This window comes from Mustela nivalis, assembly GCF_964662115.1.
Source record: "Mustela nivalis genome assembly, chromosome: 10".
NCBI lineage: Eukaryota > Metazoa > Chordata > Mammalia > Carnivora > Mustelidae > Mustela > Mustela nivalis.
This window is the reverse complement of record NC_139029.1, coordinates 76678617-76699138: the sequence shown is the minus strand read 5'-3', so window position 1 is coordinate 76699138 and position 20522 is coordinate 76678617. Positions and strand designations below refer to the sequence as shown.

The 20522-nt window shown below is 36.3% G+C and overlaps 1 protein-coding gene and 1 long non-coding RNA gene across 7 annotated transcripts in view; both read right to left on the bottom strand.

The window, feature by feature from the left end:
* MTF2 (metal response element binding transcription factor 2) overlaps window positions 1-20522 on the bottom strand; it is a 60279-nt gene that overhangs the window by 25339 nt on the left and 14418 nt on the right. For 2 of the 6 annotated variants that reach the window (XM_082688716.1, XM_082688715.1), the window contains exons 2-3: window positions 1711-1909; window positions 1508-1589 (exon numbers count right to left, since the gene is read on the bottom strand). The exons of 1 other annotated variant lie outside the window; for it this stretch is intronic. In XM_082688716.1, coding sequence (XP_082544842.1) covers window positions 1508-1589; window positions 1711-1909 — 281 coding nt within the window. Of the gene's footprint in view, window positions 1-1503; window positions 1590-1710; window positions 1910-20522 lie in introns of those variants that run through there. 3 more of the 6 variants (XM_082688718.1, XM_082688717.1, XM_082688719.1) reach the window with 3 other exon arrangements.
* LOC309843318 lies at window positions 16264-19837 on the bottom strand. Its single transcript, XR_014300058.1, has 2 exons — window positions 17914-19837; window positions 16264-17678 (listed from the first exon to the last, which is right to left on the bottom strand). It is a non-coding gene; the product is annotated as an uncharacterized lncRNA (long non-coding RNA).

Below are 20522 nucleotides of genomic sequence, written 5' to 3'. Positions count from 1 at the left end.
GTGCCCACACTTCCACAACTTTCCATATGTACTACAGGCTTTCTTCTTCCTGTCTGAAAGGAAGGAATGGATAGAGGGAGGAGGGAGGGAAGGAAACAAATATATCTATAATCTGCAAGAACCCTGAAAAGTTGAGACTCATAACTAATAGGGGAACAGAAGCAGTGTAACATGTTTCAGTCCTACCACAAAGAAAGATCCAAGTTTACAAACTAATAATAATTCATACATTAATTCTGTATGCAGGGTAACAAGATCTGCTCAATACAACTACTGTTAGAGATCTCCTAATCGTTCTCCTATCCCTCTTCTCACTGACTCCTCAATTTCAGATTTAAAACATAATTTCAGAACTTTAAACTGATCAATCCCAAGAACTATAAAGTTTCTCCTGAAAAACATATTACTAGAGTAAGAGCTATCAAGTTCCCCACTTAAGCCCCAATTACCAACTATGTACATGGTAATTAGATCATTCTAATATTCTTTAACCAAAACTTCCTTATTCTTTAAAAAATTTAAGAATGAAATCAAGAAGTTAAAAAAATTTAAGAATGAAATAAAAAATTAAGAATGAAATCAAGAAACAGAACACAGTAGTAACCTACCACAGAATTCCACTTGGGATTCAAATTAAAAACCCAATCACCAAATACTTTAGAAAGGTATCCACCCTTTAGAGAAAGAAAATTTGTATCTCCTTGATATGATATGAAACACAGGTCTTAGCACAGGCCTCTTAACTCAATTAATAAGTAGGGCTTTGGTGTGCAGCTAAAATACTCAAATTTTTAGTACTCGTAATAATAAATCACTTTTCACAAGAAAAATACCTGGGAACAACACCCTTATTTAGCAGATTCAAAGGGTATACAGTAATCACAGAAATTATTACAGTAATAAAAAAGAGAAAGCATTACAAAAAACATACCTATAACCAAACCAAGGCATACCTATATTCACTTTTATTTGCACCAAATACAGCCTCATTTTCCCATCCAAATTTAAAACCCCTTATTAGATTGTCATTTCAAATCATTCTTATTAATGAATACTTCTAGTATCCTAAACCTGTTTAATATGTCCTAATATCCCCCAAATCATCTGGCAAATAGTATGTTCTCAATAAATACTAGCTCTCTACATTACTTTTACTAATATAAGCAAGTAACAGTTAAGTTGAAGCCCAAAGTGTTACTCATATTAGTGGCTAAAGATTTTTTTTCAAAATTATTAGATGGGCCCTAAAAATAGTTCATAGATGTACACCACTGAGACATCTGTTCCTTAGTCTACCTCTAATCTAACTAAGAATAATTCCTGTTCTTCTAGGGTTTATAACAGATTATAACTCCTTGAGGACTATGAAGCACACATATCCTCAAAAGTGATTCTGAGTTACCTTAATATACTGTACTCAATAAAAAAAAAACACTAGAAAGTGACAGACTAAAAAGAAAATCAAATTTTAGTGTAAATCATGTTCAAGAGAAATAGTAGCACCTGCCTGTTTGAATGTCCTTCCAGAGAACCCAGGATTTAGAACTGTCTTCAAATATGATGAAGCAGCTCTGTTTCAATATGTTTATCTGAAATATAGAGGAATATTTATGGTGATTTTTTTGTAAGTTAAAAACGTGAAGTTAAACTCAGAATTATTAAAAATTTACTGCAAAAAAACAACAAAAAATATATAAAGGTAAAACTTGCCTTTTTGATAGTTCCAAGATAAAACAAGCCATCTGACCATCTAGCTAGGACATCCTGACCCTCTTCAAATTTACATGCTGGCTTTTTGACTTTATGTCCATCCTGTAAAGACAGCTTGGTCAAGGATGTTGGGGTCTTTTGGTTTCGACGTAAAGGAGACCGCTTGTGGACCAGTGAATTACCTGCCCCTGTAGAGTCTCTGATTAGGAATAAAAGACCATATATAAGATTAACTTACTGAAAGAGCTTATTTATACACCAATGATATGTTTTATATATTAATCAAAAACTTTGATTTATTAAAAAAAACCTTAAATTGGGAGAAAATTTAATACTCTATGGAATAAGTAACTTCAAAGAAAATGATAGTTGTTCTCAAAATTCATTCAATGCCTACCCTTACTGAGACAAGGATTCAGCAATCACTCTAAGATCCTACATTCAGGGTACAGATCTAAGCTAAAGCAGTCATCAGCAAAGGATGCCTTAAATCTCATGACTGGGTTTAGATAAACTAAAAAGAAGTTACATGGCACAATTTCATAAGCAAATGAAAAGAATAAAAATAATTATGCCACACATAGTGAAAACACACTAACCAGTGACTTTGGGGTAGTTGGGTATATTCAACTCATTGGAAGAGTAGTCATGACCTCCTTAAGTGAACCACCACTGAATTAAGTCGTTTATTGATGGGAATGTGTCCCAAGTCCCTAAAATATAAAGACTAGGAGTTTAATAAAATTAAGAAACACCATTTGTACAAAATCATACTCAAATGAGAGGCATAACATCATTTATATTTTTTAAGCAAAAGACCCCAAAATTATGTATTCCAAAATTATATTATTATTCATGTATTAGTAATTCCATAAAGAGCATAGCATAACCACAGCATTACTACCACCAACTTTTTCTCAAAGGTAACAAAGCACTGTTTGTTTGGTTTCATTTTCTTAACATAAGATGCTTTACTAATTAAGCACATAGCAATGTATAAAACTAGACAGACAATAATTCAAAAGTAGATAGTATAAAAGTTAAGTAAAAATAAAATATGTGGGAGAGAAAAAAAACTGTTTCAATACCTAGGAATTGGGACTACCTAATTTCAATACCTAAGAATACACAAATTCTAGGAAATTCTATCATGAGCTTCAACATGAATAAACCTTTAAGATATTAGGCTAAGCAAAAGAAACCAGACCAAAAAAAGAATAAATATTGTATAATCCCACTTACATGACATAACCAGAGTATCAAACTCATAGACACACAGAGCAGAATGGTGGCTGCCTAGGGCCAGGAGGAGGTCGGTATGCAGAGTTAGTGTTTAAGGGGTAGTAGAGTTTCAGTTTGAAAGACACACTACATTTTTTTCTCTTCAAGTTTCTATTTACATTCCAGTTAAAAAATAAAATAAAATAAATTTTAATTAGTTAACATACAGTATAATGTTAGCTTCAGGTGTGGAATTTAGTGCTTCATCACATACATATAATAGCCACTTACAAAAAGTGCCCTCCTTAATTCCTATCATCTATTTAACCCATCCCCCCACCCACCTCCTCTCTAGCAATGAAAGATATTTTAAAGATATCCAAAGGAATAATGATTGATATCTTTCCAAAGTTGCTAAAAACCATTAATCTACACACCCAAGAAGCTCAACAAACTCCAAGTAGGACAAATGGCAAAGTGACTTATATGCAGAAATACCACAGTAAAAATGCTGAAAGAAAGAAAAATAACTCATTATGTACAAGGAAACCCCAAAAAGATTAACTTCTCATCAGAAACAACGAAGGCCAAAAGGCAGCAAGATCCTACATTCAAAGTGCTAAAAGAAAAAACTGTCAACCTTATACCCAGCAAAACTATCAACCTTATACCCAGCAAAACTGCCATTCAAAAATGAAAGCAAAATAATTAATCTAGGATAAACAAAACTGAGAGAATTTGTTGCTAGCACAGCCACCTTATAAGAAATACTAAAGGAAATTCTTAATAAGGTTGAAAGCCAGTAAGCCAACAGAAATATAAATCAACACACACACACACACACACACACACACACACACACAAAACAGTGGTAAAGGTAATTAAGTAATTTTAAAAAACAGTATAAATGCATACTTCTAATAACTCAAATATATGGAACATATATATGTGTATAACTGAATTATAAGGCCTATAACATAAATGGTAATAACATCACAAAGGAGGTGGTGGGAACAAAATTGTATTAAAGTAAAGAGATGATACCAGATCATTACATCAACCCACAGGAACAAATGAAGAAAACCAAAAATGGAAAGTAAGAAAGTAAATGTAAGTGAATTATGTCACTTCAAGGAACTATCTGGCAAATATCCATCTTAGTCACTATTTCAAGTAAAAATGGTATTCCATGAAAAAGCTGTTACTAAAAACAATGACATAAATATCCTATCTATACTTCCTATTTCATCATATATAACATTATTAAAACTCAGGGGTGCCTGGATGGCTCAGTCAGTTAAGCAACTGTCCAGGCTCCCTGCTCAGGAGGAGGCTGTGTCTTCCTCTGCCCCTCCCCCTGCTCATGCTCTCTCCCTCAAATAAAAAAATAAAAATTTTTAAAAATATATAAACTCAAAATTAGGTAAAAACAATTTTCAGTGTTTCATCAGGAATGTTCTACATGAAAGAGGGTTCTCTGTGTATGCATGCATTTGGTGGGTTTTGGGTTTGTTTTTTTACTATGAGTGCTCAACAATGAAGAATACTGCCTTGTTTCATGCTAAGGTGCACAGCAGTTTGACCAAACATCATTTTCATGCAAACTGTAAAGACATCGACACAATGAGAAAGGCAAATAACATCTAAGTATTATGAAAATAATTCTGAGCTTCAGACTCCTACAAGGATTCATGGATCACACTGTGGGAACCATGCTCTAGGAGAACATATGTGCCATGTATCTAAATAAAGGGAATGTGTCTGCCATGGACAGCTGTAACGAAAAGGCATTTAGTAGGATCAGGGGTTAAAAGTCTGACAAGATGAGTGCTAGAGAGAAGTAAAAATGGAGAATGAATCTACCATTAACTTTACCAACAGGAGTGTTCAATGCCAGGCTAAGAACCTTCTTTCTCCAGAGATGAAATCAATTTAATGCCTTCATCACAACATTAAAATTATTCTATCAGCAAGCACTTTCTGGAAAACTATAAATTCAGGGGCCACTTGAGGGATTTTGCTTTCCTTAAAGAAACTAACCAAAACCTGAGCAACATAATTAATTATAGGTGAAAAATGACTTCAAAAGAATGCCAAGGTGGCTACTGACCTAGAACCTTCCAAATCTAGACCAGAAAATATACAAAAATCAAAACTGAAAACATTCCTAAATTGGTTTTGTATGCTATGCTATTGCTTCAACAAATTCTCTTTTTCATGACAGCCTCCCATCTTACTCTCTTAAAATGTTGTAAGTATCTTTGAGAAAAAAGAGAAAACTAAAATTCCGTGCTCCCTGCTCCCTTTCACCAATCCTATTTCTTTCCTCCCATTCACAGCCAAACCTTTGGAGGAAATTTATACACTCTTAACTCTATTACTATAGTCTTTCCCATTTACTCTTCAGCCCATAGCAACACACATCACCATTCCCTCACCCACACACTCCATCAAAAACAGGGATTATGTCTGACTTACTCTTTTTTCTTTTTTAATTAACATACAATATATTATTTGCCTCAGGGGTATAGGTCTGTGAATCATCAGTCTTACACAATTCACAGCACTCACCAGAGTACATACCCTCCCCAATGTCCATTACCCAGCCATCCTATCCCGCCCCCCTACTTCCCAGACATCTGTCTTACTCTTATTCACAGCTGTATCAGTGCTCTGCATAGGGCATGATACATAAAAGGCAGAATGGTTTTATGTAACTTATAAACTTCAAGCTCAATTCAAGAAAAATCTATATTTAAAGAGTTAAATTATTTCTAAAAATGACTGCATGCACAAATAGTCTGTTTTGTTCCAAATAAACAATAGACTCTAATTCACATACAACAAATACATAACAATCTTTATTCACATAAACATGAAGAATATAAATCATATATAAAACTGCATTAACGGGTATTTATAAACAGTATTATCCTTTTAAAAATTTCTGTCCAAAGAAGCTTTACAAAAAAATAAGGCAAATGACCCGTAATAGCATAACTCAAACATAACCAAGATAAACACTGTATATGTATCCCCTTCCAAGGTAATTTCTCCCATTACTGTCACTGATGACTTCCCTCCTCTCTAGAATGTGACCTATTAGAAGCCAAATTAGTTTTTCCAATTTTAGAATTTATTATTTCCCTTCTGATTAAAGGTAAACATAAGATAGTAAAATAATACAGAAAGAGTGAAAAGTGAAAAATCCCCATCATACTTTCTCCCACAAAAGAACTGCTAATCTCCTGACTTTTCTTTTGTATATACCACATACACAAACATAACTCACATAAAATGTTCTAATTTAAAGAGTGGAATATTACATATACTGTTCTCTAACTTCCTCATATAATAATGTATCTTGGACAATGTAATATCCATCTACACAAGTATAAAACAAAAGTATGTAAGATAATCCTTTCTTCAAATGCAAAGCTACTTTCCAACTACTACCCAACTGAGGAACATTTAGTATGTTTCCATTCTTTTACTATTACAACCAAAAAAAGCTCATCCTTTTCCATTTTATTTCTTTTTTTTTTTAAGTATTCCTGGTACTACATGAGATAAATTCATAAAGAATAATTACTATAACAAAAAATATAGACATTTTTCCTTTTTGCTATAGAAAATTACAACATGCAAAAGCAAACTAAACAAGTATTAAAAAAACCATCAGGTATTCACCAACCAGTTTCAATTACCATTTCATAGCTAATACTACTTCAACACCCCATTCCCCAACCTACATTATATATATATTTTAACTGACAATGTCAAATGAATCTCCAAAAAAGTAGTTTCACTGACACTACCTGAACAGCACCTGAAGGCCTAACACTTCACCAGCAGTATTTACCCTTTTATTATTTGACAGACAACACACACACACACACACACACTACATTTCTATCTACAGTTCTATTATTATTAGAGGTTTTTTCCTTTGTTAATTTGTATGTCTTCTGATCTCTGCCTTTTTTTTAAACTAAAATGTTCATCTTTTTCATAATGACTTAAGAGCACTTTATATATTATGAATAAGAATACTTTGTTACACATGTTAGAAATACTTTTCCCAGCTCATACTCTATAAAAGTGCCATGACAAAGATTTTTGATAGGGGGATCAGTACTTGGTGTTCAGTTATCTCTCATCTTGCATCCAGGCTGCCTTGCCTTTTTAAGAAGCCATACCAGAAAAAATTTAAACGGAAAACCGAAACAAATAAAGGAGTTGGTTTGCATGCCCTTTTTTTAAATTGTGTACTCCTAATTGCCATTGTTAGGTTACGTAAGGTGCTCGTCGTCTTCCCAACGCCCATCAAATCTCCAGTCCATACCTTTTCATTTTACATGATGTTAACAGTGTCTTCTCCCAAATGAAGTTAAAGTTAAATTTCACTCTATTTGGCAGATAATCTTTAGTGTATAAATACAGGGCAGTTCCAATTAACTGAAGCAGGATTTTTTGAGGTCAAATGTTTTATTAAATTTGTAAAACAAAACTAAACTAAACTAAAAATCCATAGAATAGTTAAATCGACTTCTAAAAGAAAGAACAAAGAAAGAGAGAAAGATTCAACCTACCAAATACTGTGACATATTCCAGAGAAAAACTGTTCTGTACAGGTAAGGAACAGACAATAAGATTATTACAACAGAATAGGTATCTCCAAAACAATTTCATTTAAGGGAAGTAGATATATAATAAAAGTAACAACACAAAACAGACAGAAAGAATATATCATTTAGTAAACAGTACTGGGGAAAATGATTCACTTAAATGGAGGAGAAGCTATACTCTTAATTCACAATTCACAAAAAGGTGCATTACAGATGGATTAAAGACAAAAATAAACGTAAAACTTCAAGCATAACTAGAAAATATAGCATATTGCTATGACAACTGATGAACTATTGAACTCTACATCTGAAACTAGTGATATATACTCTATGCTGGCTAATTGAATTTTTAAAAAAGGAAGATGCTTTTTAAACAGAAAAAAAAAAGAATTATTGTTATGATCTTGGAAGCAGAACATACATACAACATGGAAAGATGCTGCAAATGTGTTGTTGAAAGCAAAACGAAATTTATCGCACAATTATCATTTATGCAAATTGAAAACATGCATATATAATACCATATATTTTACCATGACATATATTAAATATTTTCAAGTAGTAAGTGAGAGTAGGAGATCTGACTGAGAACTGGGGAAACTGGACATGTCCTGACCAGAGAATTGTGATGCTGTAGTGTACTTCTTTCTGTTGCTAAGATCTGACTCAATTATATCAGCTCCTCATACTATACAATACAGATTAACAAAGTAGCAGAAGTCAAATCCTATTTCCAGAATGGTCACAACGCTTTTACTATTCCACAACATACACATAAAGAATACTTCTATCTATCTATCTATTGATCTATATACAATTCTATCCATAATACTACTACTTAGAGAAGCACTTTTTTCTTCACTGCTACTGATGTCCATCTTGAGAGAGACTGCCTGGAAAAAGTTTCCTCCCTTGAAACCAAATGGAAGACCAGGAGTTCAACTAGCTACTTTCTTGGTTTACTACTCCTACAATAAATAAGACACTAATTCAAGAACTTGGGAATTAGATGCATAATTCAAATAGTATGTGGTCTTTTTTCTTCCCAAATTTAATACCCCAGCTAACAAGAAAACTATCTGAATATTATATGGGAGACCACAAACTGATTTCATGTCTGCAACAATCTCTGAGAACTATTATGAGACCAATATTAAAAAACAGGGGTTAAGGACTTGATATAGTTTAATTTCTCAATAAGCAGCAGAGGAAATAGGAAGAAATTCAACTCACTTTCAGGTTAATTATTTTTCTTTCAATAAATATTTAATGAGTATCTGTTCCAGGCCTAGTGAATAAGAGAGTCAAGGTCCCTATCTTCAGCGCCCAAGATTTTGACAGGAAAGACTCAGCTAGACCTTCCTTCTTAAGGCTCCTTTCCTGATTCAACCCCATCCACCAACTTAAGGTTAGATGCTTTCTTGGTATATGCTAGTTCTCCCACTAACATACTTCCAACACTCTGTTCCATTTGCCTACTTACTTATCTTCATCTACTCCCCACTCTCCAAATACTTTGTATTCTGAGGGGAAAATGACTGTCCCATTTTATGGGACCACTCCTTCCCCAGAACCTAGTGTAGTGCCCAGAATGTACTGGTAACACAATAACTAATCAGTAAATTACCAGTAGTAGCTGGTAATTTAATTAAAGGCAATCTCTAAAGAGCCAAATGCCACTGTCCCAACATAGGACTCATCACCCCAGTGGGAACTTTCATCCCTCTGCTCCTGAGTTCCCTCCCCAATCAGCCATGACTGATCCACCACAACCATGTCTCTAGTACCCCTGCCACTACTCTTCAACCCATGAAGTTCCATTTGGCAGCAAAGGAACTAAAAGGAAAAAAACCTAATCTCACTTTGCACTGCCACCTCCCCCCACCCCAACAGGAGCACTCCTCTCACTCTAACTCACCCCAATCCAAAAAATCAAATGAGTATGCAATCGCAGGAAATGACAGGCACTGCTGTGACAGAGAAGAAAATACCTATTCTGCTGCTATCTTAAACTTTTATCTACCACAGGTTCCAAGCAATCTCATCTCTTAAAAAGCAAAAGCTGCCATCTATCCCAGGCTCTTTCCCACAACTTCTTCCCTTCTCTTGGAAAAGCAGTACATGTGTGGGTGAATCACATGTGAACAATAAATGTAACCTAACAACAGAGCCACTTTGGGGAAAATCTTTCACAAAGATATAGTTAAATTCACGTGGCCATGGAAGGCCAAGGTAGGGCCTAGGTACAAGCAGAAGGCAATCTACTGAAGCTTGGGCCCCCATTAAAGCTATGGGGAAAGAATTCTCTTCTTTCCCTTAAGGAAGGCACAAGTAAAATGAAGCTTGGGGCTGGCAGAATTCTTCCTGGTTGAGGGTTCCTTGAAAGTAGAACATCAAAGGGGACCAGGGTCAGACCAAGAGAACAGAAATCATAAAGCAGGCAGCTTAATGACTGGCTCTACTCTAATCCTTAGTTTTAGAAATTATAAAAACATAAAAATGCATACTTTAAAAAAATTTCAAGTAGATAGATAGGTTTAAAACAAAATGCAGTCGCTGCCCACCCAACTCTTCCCACATTTCAATACTGCTCTCCAGAGGCTGATGCTTTCTCAACTCTTTTCAGCTATTTATTCTGGGAGGCACTTCCATAGTTCTAAATAATATGCATGTGCTTATATTTCTCTTTTTAACTGATCTATTTCACATATGACTTATTTTTAAAAAAATCATAACAACTCCCACCTCTATAATCTTACTTAACTAAGTTCATTAAATCAGTAATGTGCTTTAAATAATCCAAACTGTAAATATTAATCACTGCAAAACTAAATGGCACACTCTCATTAAACAACCTTTCTTTCTTTTCTTTTTTTTTTTAAGATTTTATTTATTTATCAGAGAGAGAGAGAGGGGAGAGAGCGAGCACAGGCAGACAGAATGGCAGGCAGAGGCAGAGGGAGAAGCAGGCTCCCCGCCGAGCAAGGAGCCCGATGTGGCACTCAATCCCAGGACGCTGGGATCATGACTTGAGCCGAAGGCAGCTGCTTAACCAACTGAGCCACCCAGGCGTCCCTAAACAACCTTTCTTATTCACTTTTTATTTTTCCTGGAATTGCTTATTCTGAGCCTTTATGTATCTAAACTTACCTTAGTCCTAAACTCACAATGGACTGTTTTCTGGATACTTTCCCTAAGTAGTTTGATGATATTCCCATTTATCCCATTTAACACTCAGCATTGATGATGAAAAATCTGGTACTTGAGTAGAGGTATTTACTAAGAAATGAATAAGCCACAAAGATAAAAGGTACAGAATAGGGAATACAGTCAGTGATATTATAATAGGAGTATACAGTGAGTGACAGCTACACTTGTGGTGAGCAGAGCATAATGCAGAGTTGTGGAATCACTGCTGTATACCCAAAACTATTATATAGTGTGTCAACTGTAGGTCAATAAAAAACACCATAAAAATCATAAAATAAAATCAGAAACAAAAAAAGAAGACATTAAAACTCATACCACAGATACAGAGGATTACTATAAACAATTATAAACCAATAAACTGGACAACCTAAAAGAAATAAATGCCTAGAAACATACAACCTACCAAAACTGAATCATGAAGAAACAGAAAATCTAAATATACAAATTACCAGTAAGGAGATTAAATCAGTAATCAAAAAAGTGCCAAAAAACAGAAGTCCAAAACCAGACATCTTCACTGGTCAATCCTATATTCAAAGAAAAATCTCAAACTTTTCCAAAAACAAAGAGAAAAGACAACACTTCCAACTCATTTACAAGGTCAATTACCCTGATACTAAAACCAGACAGGGACGTCACAACAAAGAATATTATAGGATAATATTCTTTTTTTTTTTTAAGATTTTATTTATTTATTTGACAGACAGAGATCACAAGTAGGCAGAGAAGCAGGCAGAGAGAGAGGGGGAAGCAGGCTCCCTGCTGAGCAGAGAGCTCAATTCGGGGCTCGATCCCAGGACCCTGGGATCATGACCTGAGCTGAAGGCAGAGGCTTTAACCCACTGAGTCACCTAAGCGCCCCACAGGATAATATTCTTGATGAACACTGATAAAACATTCCTTAACAAAATACTAGTAAACTGAATTTAATAATACATTAAAAGAATCATACACCAAGATTATGTGGGTTTTATTTCACAGATACAGGATGCTTCAACAACCACAAAAATCAATGTGATACACCACAGTAACAAAGAGGACAAAATCATTTGACAAAAAAGCATTTGACAAAAGTCAACATTTATAATAAAACTCTCACAAAGTGAGTACAGAAGGAACACACCTACCTTAACATAATAAAGACCATATATGACAAACATCATACTCAGCAGTATGAAAGAGAGAAAACTTTTTCTCTAAGATCAGGAATAAGACAAGGATGCCATCTTTCACCTATCTTCTTCAACACAGTACTGGAAGCAATAACTGCAGCAATTAGGCCAAAGAAAGAAATGGCATCGAAATTAGAAAGGAAGAAGTAAACATGGCACCATTTGCAGATGACATATTATACACAGAAAATCCCTAGGATTCCAACAAAAAACTGTTAGGACTAATAAATGAAATCAGTAAAGGTGCAGGAGACAAAGTTAATATATGAAAATCTGCTGTATTTCTATACACTAACAACAAACTATCAGAAAGAAAAATTAACAATTCTTTACAACTGCCCCCCCCTAAGAAAAATCCTAGGAATAAATTTAATCAAAGAGGTGAAATACCTTACACTATAAAAACTGTAAGACATCAATGAAGGCAAGTGAAAAAGACAGAAATAAATAAAGACAGTTCATACACATAGAACAGAAGAATACTGTTAGAATATCCATACTACCCAAAGCAATCTACATACACATTCAATACAATCCCTATCAAAATTCCAATAGCATTTTTCACATAAAAAGAACAATCCTAAAACATGTTTGGAAACACAAAAAACCCAAATAGCCAAAGCAATCTTAAAAAGAACAGGAGCGCTTGGATGGCTCAGTGGGTTAAAGCGTCTGCCTTTGGCTCAGGTCTCGATCCCAGGGTTCTGGTATCAAGCCACAGGTCGGGTTCTCTGCTCAGCAGGGAGGCTGCTTCCCCACCCCCCACCCCACCCCCGCCTGCCTCTCTGCCTACTTATGATCTCTGTCAAATAGATGAATAAAATCTTAAAAAAATATATAAAGTTTAAAAAAAAAAAAGAAAAGAAAAAAGAACAACAAAGTTGGAGACATTACACTTTCTGACTTCAAACTTTATTACAAAACCATAGTAATCAAAACAGTATAGTACTAGTATAAAAAGAGACACATATGTCAATGAACAGAACAGAACTCAGAAATAAACCCACATATATTTGGTCAACTAATTTAAGACAAAGGAATCAAGAATATATCATGGGGGAAAGACCGTCTCTTCAATAAATGGTACTGGAAAAACCAGAGAGCCCCATTAAAAAAAAAGGATTTGGACTACTATCTTATACCATTCACAAAAATTAACTTAAAAATGGGTTAAATATATGAACATAAGAAACCATGAAACTTCTAGAAGAAAAAATAGGAAGTAAGCTCCTTGATATCACTCTTAGTGATAATTTTTTTGGATTTGACACCAAAAGCAAAGGCAACAAAAGCAAAAATAAACAAGTAGAACTATATCAAAACTAGGCTCTGCACAGCAAGGAAACCATCAACAAAAAGAAAAGGCAACTACCGAATGGGAGAAAATATTTTCAAATCACGTATTTGATAAAGGGTTAATAGCGAAAATATGAGGGTGCCTGGATGGCTCAGTAGGTTAAACAACGGCCTTCAGCAGATTCATGATTCCCAGGATCCTGGGATCCTGGATCCTCGGGCTCTCTGCTCAGCAGGGAGCCGACTTCTTACTGTCTCTCTGCCCTTCTCCCCAGCTCATCCTCTCTCTCTCTTGCTCTGCTCTCTCAAATAAATAAAATTTTTTAAAAATTCATACAACTCGGGGCACCTGGGTGGCTCAGTGGGTTAAAGCCTCTGCCTTCGGCTCAGGTCATGATCCCAGGGTCCTGGGATCGAGCCCTGAATCGGGCTCTCTGCTCAGCAGGGAGCCTGCTTCCCCCCTCTCTCTGCCTGCCTCTCTGCCTACTTGTGATCTCTCTCTGTCAAATAAATAAATAAAATCTTGAAAAAAAAAATTCATACAACTCAATAACAACAAAAACAAGATCTTGATTAAGAAATGAGGAGAAAGGGGCGCCTGGGTGGCTCAGTGATTAAGCAACTGCCTTTGGCTCAGGTCATGATCCTGGAGTCCAGGGATGAGTCACGCATCAGGCTCCCTGCTCAGCAGAGTCTGCTTCTTCCTCTGACCTTCTCCCATCTCACTCACTCTCTCTCTCAAAATACATTAATAAGATCTTTAAAAATAAAAACAAAACAACAACATAAAGGAAATGAGAAGATCTGAACTGACATTTCTCCAACAATATACAGACAGCCAACAGGTAGATAAAAAGATGCTCGACATCACTAATAATCAGACATGCAAATCAAAACCACAATGAGATACCACCTTACACCTATCAAAATGGCTATTATCAAAAAGACAAGAAATAACAAGCACTGGTAAGGATGTGAGAAAGGCAAATTTTGTGTACTGCTGCTGGGAATTTAAATTGGTGCAACCACTATGGAAAACAGTATGGAGGTTCCTCGAAAAATTAAAAATAGAACTACCATACGGAGCACCTGGGTGGCTCAGTTGGTTAAGCATCTGCCTTCAGTTAGGTCATGATCCATGGTCCTGGGATCAAGCCCCTTGTTGGACTACCTGGCGCAAGGCCGGGTAGGCAGGGGGGATGATGGATGCTTTTGCTTCTCCCTCTCCCGCTGGCACTCCCCCACTGCTGATGTTCTTTTGTTGCCAAATAAATAAAGTCTTAAAAAAAAAAATACAATCCAGCAATTCCACTTCTGAATATTCATCTAAAGAAAACAGAAACACTAACTACAGATACATATATCCCCATGTTCATTGCAGCATTATTTACAATAACCAAGACATAGAAACAACCTAGGTGTCCTTCAATGGAAAAAGACAATTTAATGTGTTTGTGTGTGTGCAGACACACACACACACACACACACACACACACACACACAGGAATATTATTTAGCCATTAAAAAAGAACAATCTTGCTACCTGTGACAACATGGATGGACTTTGAGGGCATTACACCAGGTGAAGTAAGTCAGACAGAAAAAGACAAATACCATATAATCTCAACTATATGTGGAAGCTAATAGAACTACAACAATTAAAAAAAACCAAAGCTCATAAAGAAAACAGAGCGTGGTTGCCAGAGACAAGGAACAGGAATGGGTTAAATGGGTGAAAGAAAAAATACACACTTATAAAATAAGTAAGTCACAGGGATATAATGTACACCATGGTGACTATAGTTAGTAATACTGTACTGCATACTTGAAAGTTGCTAAGAATAAATCGTAAAAGCTCTCGATCACAAGGGAATAAATATTTTAACTATGTATGGTGATAGATGGTAACTAAAATCATGGTGGTGATTATTTCGCAATTTATACAAATATCTAATTACGATACTGTATACCTGAAACTAAATAATGTTATATGTCAATTATAACTCAATTTTAAAAATGAAAAAAAAGGGGGAAGGGGCACTGTAGTAAATACAGGGTCACACCAGGGATTGAAATAAGAAAAATCCTAGATGTCATTTTTATTTCATCCGTTGGATATAAAACCTGGAGCACAGATCCCGGGGGGAAAAGAAAGAAAAGAAAAAAAAGAATTAAAGTTAATAAATTAAGTACCCATCTCATGTTGAAGGGGGCAGGAGGAGAGAAGTAAAAGGGAAAGAAAATCAATGAAAGAAAAGCTTACAACAGAGAAAACCAATGGCACTAAAACTTGGTCTACTGAAAAGACTGATAAAACTGGCAAATATCCGGGGGAGATTAATCAGGAAATCTAGGAAGTAGCTGGATAAAAAGATGCACAGCTCAGAAAGAAAATCAGGTTTGGAAGTAAAGACTTGAAGTCAGAAAAATAGTGAAGGTATTTGAAGCCCTGGATAGAAATAAGAAGAGAAACGGGATGAAAACTTTACTATAATAAAAGAGCAAAGTGAAGTTTCTCTGCTCCTTCTCATGCTAAAACAAACAGAAAAAAAAAAAAAAAAACTTAAAATAAAAACATACTCAAAACAAAACAACAACAACAAAAAAACCAACAATACAATCCATCTTCAATCATACTAAAGTATACATGAAACTCCAAACCACAATATAGGAAAATGGAAAGCAGCTGAAAGAATAATAAACACTAGTAAAATGGGGAAGATTAAACTTAAGCACGCAGCAGAAAAGAATGTTAAGAAGCAACCCACTTGTCCCACAGAACCCCAAAAGACTAAAGAATTGGCAGCACCAGACTGAAGACAGAGGTCAGGTGAGCTCGAAGAATAGAGTAATACGTGGAAGTCTGTATAAAAGGACTATTGGATCCCTAGTCACATCTTCTATTTGTACTATCTGTATATCGTATCAGGAGATGAAAAGTTTATTCATTCAAAGACAAATCAAGGGAAACAAACACAAAGTACAGAGAGGAGAATAGGTGAAGTGCCCACTGAAAATGGGGAAGGTTTTCTTTATATATTCAAGTTTTAAAAATCATTTTTCAGGGGTGCCTGGGTGGTTCAGTGGGTTAAAGCCTCTGCCTTTGGCTCAGGTCATGATCCCAGGGTCCTGGGATTGAGCCCCGCATTGGGCTCTCTGCTCAGCGGAGAGCCTGCTTCTTTCTCTCTCCCTGTCTCTCTCTCTCTCTCTCTCTCTACCTGCCTCTCTGCCTACTTGTGATCTCTGTCAAATAAATAAATCTTTTAAAAAAAATCATTTTTCAACACCTAATGAATAAACGGATCTAGGTATTGAGTACCAGTGGCTTCTAAAGCACAAGAGAAAGAACTACTGAATGCTTCTTGGGAGAACATACCACGTCTATGAAGTAGTCATGCCAAAAAAAAAAGCAAGAAATCTGGAATAAGCTTCTACATCTAGCCACCAATTTATAGAAAATGCAGAGAAATGATGTTCAATTGCACAACGGGGATGTAATCGGCAAAATCCAAGCTGGGAAATTTATATGTCAAATGACTGGTTTCAGGGTGCCTGGGTGGCTCAGTGGGTTAAACCCTCTGCCTTCGGCTTGGGTCATGATCCCAGGGTCTTGGGATCGAGCCCCGCATCAGGCTCTCTGCTCGGGAGCCTGCTTCCTCCTCTCTCTCTCAACCTGCTTCTCTGCCTACTTGTAAATCTCTGCAGTCAAATAAATAGATAAAATCTTTAAAAAAAAAAAAATGTCTGGTTTCTTCCACAAATAATCTCCCCCCAAAAATGGGTGGGAGGTAAGTAACAAAGATTTAAAACATGTATTTTTAAAGGATGCTCAACATCCCTAATCAGGGAAATGCAAATCAAAACCACAATGAGATATAACCTTAACATGTTAAAAATGGCTAAAATTATTTACCAAAAAAACCAACAACACAAGAAATAACAACTGTTGGGGAGAATGTGGAGAAAAGGAGCCCTCATGAGCTACTGGTAGGAACATAAACTGGTACACCACTGTGGAAACAGTATGGCTGTTCCTCAAAAAATTAAAAATAGAAATACCATATGATCCAGTAATTCCACTACTGAGTATTTACTCAAAGAAAACACTAATTCAAAGATTTATGTGTCCCTATGTTCACTGCAGCATCATTTATAATAGCAAAATAGAGAAGCAACCCATGTCCATCAATAAATGAATCAATAAAAATGTGAAACACACACAGGAATATTACACAGCCATAAAAAAGTCAATACTGTGCCATCTGAGACAACATGCATGGATCTCCAGGGATTTTGCTAAACGAAATAAGTCAGACAGAAAAAGACAAATACCGTATGATTTCACTTATAAGAGAGGAGGGACATGGAGCAGAGGGGAGGGTAAAGGAGGAGGAGGACAAAAGGACGGAAGAAGGTAGGGAAGGGACTCAGTTGGTTAAGCCTATGACTCTTTTTTTTTTTTTTTTTTTTTTTTTTTTTTTTTTTAAAGATTTTATTTATTTATTTGACAGAGAGAGATCACAAGTAGGAAGAGAGGCAGGCAGAGAGAGAGAGGAGGAAGCAGGCTCCCTGCTGAGCAGAGAGCCCGATGCGGGACTCGATCCCAGGACCCTGAGATCATGACCTGAGCCGAAGGCAGTGGCCCAACCCACTGAGCCACCCAGGCGCCCCTAAGCCTATGACTCTTGATTTTGGGCTCAGGTCATGATCTCAGCAGTGTGAGACTGAGTCCCACCTCCAGCTCCATGCTGGGTGTGAAGCCTACTTAAGATTCTCTCTCTTTCAGGAAACCTGGGTGACTCAGTTGGTTAAACATCTGACTCTTGGTCTTGGCTCAGTTCATGATCTCAGGATCCTGAGATCGAGCCCCACATCCGGCTCTGTGCTCAGCAAGGAGTCTGCTAACGATTCTCTCCCTCTCCCTACGCCCCAAAAGGGGGGGGGGGGGGAAGAATGAGACCTATTGATACAGAGAAAAAAACTGATAGTTCCCAGAGGGGAAGGGTGGGGGCTGGGCAAAATGGGTGAAGGGAAGTAGGAGATACAGGCTTCCAGTTATGGAATAAATAAGTCATGGGAATAAAAGGCACAGCATAAGGACTACAGTCAATGATATTGTAATTGCAATATATTGGGACAGACAGTAGCTACACTTGTACAAACTTATGGAATCACAAGTCTATGAAAATTTATCACCCAAACACACTCTCTTTGGGCCTTAATAGAAGATTCCAAAGAGAGGCGGTAAACCAAAAAGGCAGACGTGAGAGGCACCTGAGTGGCTCAGCTGGTTAAGCAACTGGCTTCGGCTCAGGTCATGATCTTGGGGTCCTGGGCTGGAGCCCCGTGTTGAGCTCTCAGTGGGGAGTCTGCTTCTCCCTCTGTGCTCTCCGTCACCCCCATCAAATAAATAAATAAAATCTCTTAAAAGGAAAGGAAAAAAAAAAAAAGGCAGACCTGAGATGCAAAGGAATCAACATGGGGAGATACAAAGGAATTCCCAGGGTGACTGTGAAGTCAAGCCCCAAGACTAAATCGAGCAGTTAAGTCCAGAGAGCAAGTACAGATTAGAGAAGAGATCCAGAAGAGCTCCAAGGGAATATCTCTAAGAAAAATAAATGTAACTGATAAATTACAGGACAGATAGTGTGGAAAAGCACACTCAAGACATTTTACAGAACAGTGGAAAGATGTGTGAAGATTTCAGTGTTCAAAGAAAACTAAGCACATTCTATTTTTTAATGAGGCAAATTTTAAATCCAGTTGTGGAAGAAATGTAATCCCAGAAATAATAGCTAAAAACAACTAAAAAATGTTTAGCATGGTTCTAAGAATTCTGCATGCAATAATTCATTTAACCCTAACCCATTACTTTGCCATATCAATATTCTATCAATTTATCAATGTTTATATAATCACACAAAGGAAATTTTTTATATAAGCATATTAAAAAACTTGAAGAGGCTATCAGAGAAATTCCTCATCTAATATTACTGAAAAAAAGTCCAAAATTGATGAATCAAACAATGCAATGCTTACTTAAAAATACAAAGAAACAGGGATGCCTGGGTGGCTCAGTGGGTTAAGCCTCTGCATTCAGCTTGGGTCATGATCCCAGGGCCCTAGCATAGAGCATCGGGCTCTCGGCTCAGTGGGGAGCCTGCTTCCCCCTCTCTCTACCTGCCTCTCTGTGATCTCTTGTGATCTCTCTGTCAAATAAATAAACAAAAATCTTTTTTAAAAAACTCAAAAAATACAAAGAAACAGCAGAGAGTTAAAAAGCTGGTGCCTCGGAGCACCTGGGTGGCTCAATGGGTTAAAGCCTCTGCCTTCGGCTCGGGTCATGATCCCAGGGTCCTGGGATCGAGCCCCGCATCAGGCTCTCTGCTTGGCAGGGAGCCTGCTTCCTCCTCTCTCTCTCTGCCTGCCTCTCTGCCTACTTGTGATCTCTGTCAAATAAATAAATAAAATTAAAAAAAAAAAAAAAAAAAAGCTGGTGCCTCTGAGAAAAGTAGAGGGAACATATTAAAAAACCCGTATCTTTTTAGAATTTCGTAACTAGAGCGTGATGTTTCACACTCTTAGAAAGTAATATATATATATTTTTTTAAGTAGTTAGAAAGTAATATTTTAATTTAAAAAAAAATTTACTTACTAAGTGAAATGGCGCTCCAATACTAAGTAAACTAGGGGGCTTTTTCACATAACTACCTGGGAAGCTTTGATATGTTAAGACAAACTATATAGTTTTTCCCTAACATTAGGCCACAAGAACGCCCTACTACCTCCCCCTCAATCAGCTTAAGAAACCAGTTTTATGGCAGTGGTTTTCAAATTTAATCAAGTCCATAAATCTGTGTCAATCTATAGCAACATAAGGAAAAACAAAGACAATATACTGAGTTAAATTAATCCATAATAAGCTGTTCAGCATTCTGAGCACACCCTTCTTACACTCTTAATACCTTTTCTTTAGTGAAACAAAGGTAGTTAAGTAATAGTTTTTAAAAACATTCTTAATTTCCAAAATAAAAAGCTGGTAACCCTATGTCAGTACACTATCTCCACTCTGCCAAAGACAATTTTGGTTCATGAAAGTCAAGTCAGAGAAACTATGGAAAACTCTTATTGGAATGACAGGCAAAAAAAATCCTGATGGAAGAAGTCACCACAAAAATAAATAAGATAATTCAGAGAAAAGAGTATCATTTAAAAAACAAAACAAAACATGGAACAACCACTAAGAAAACTAAGAAAAAGGAGGTAGTAAAGGTGCCTGGGTGGC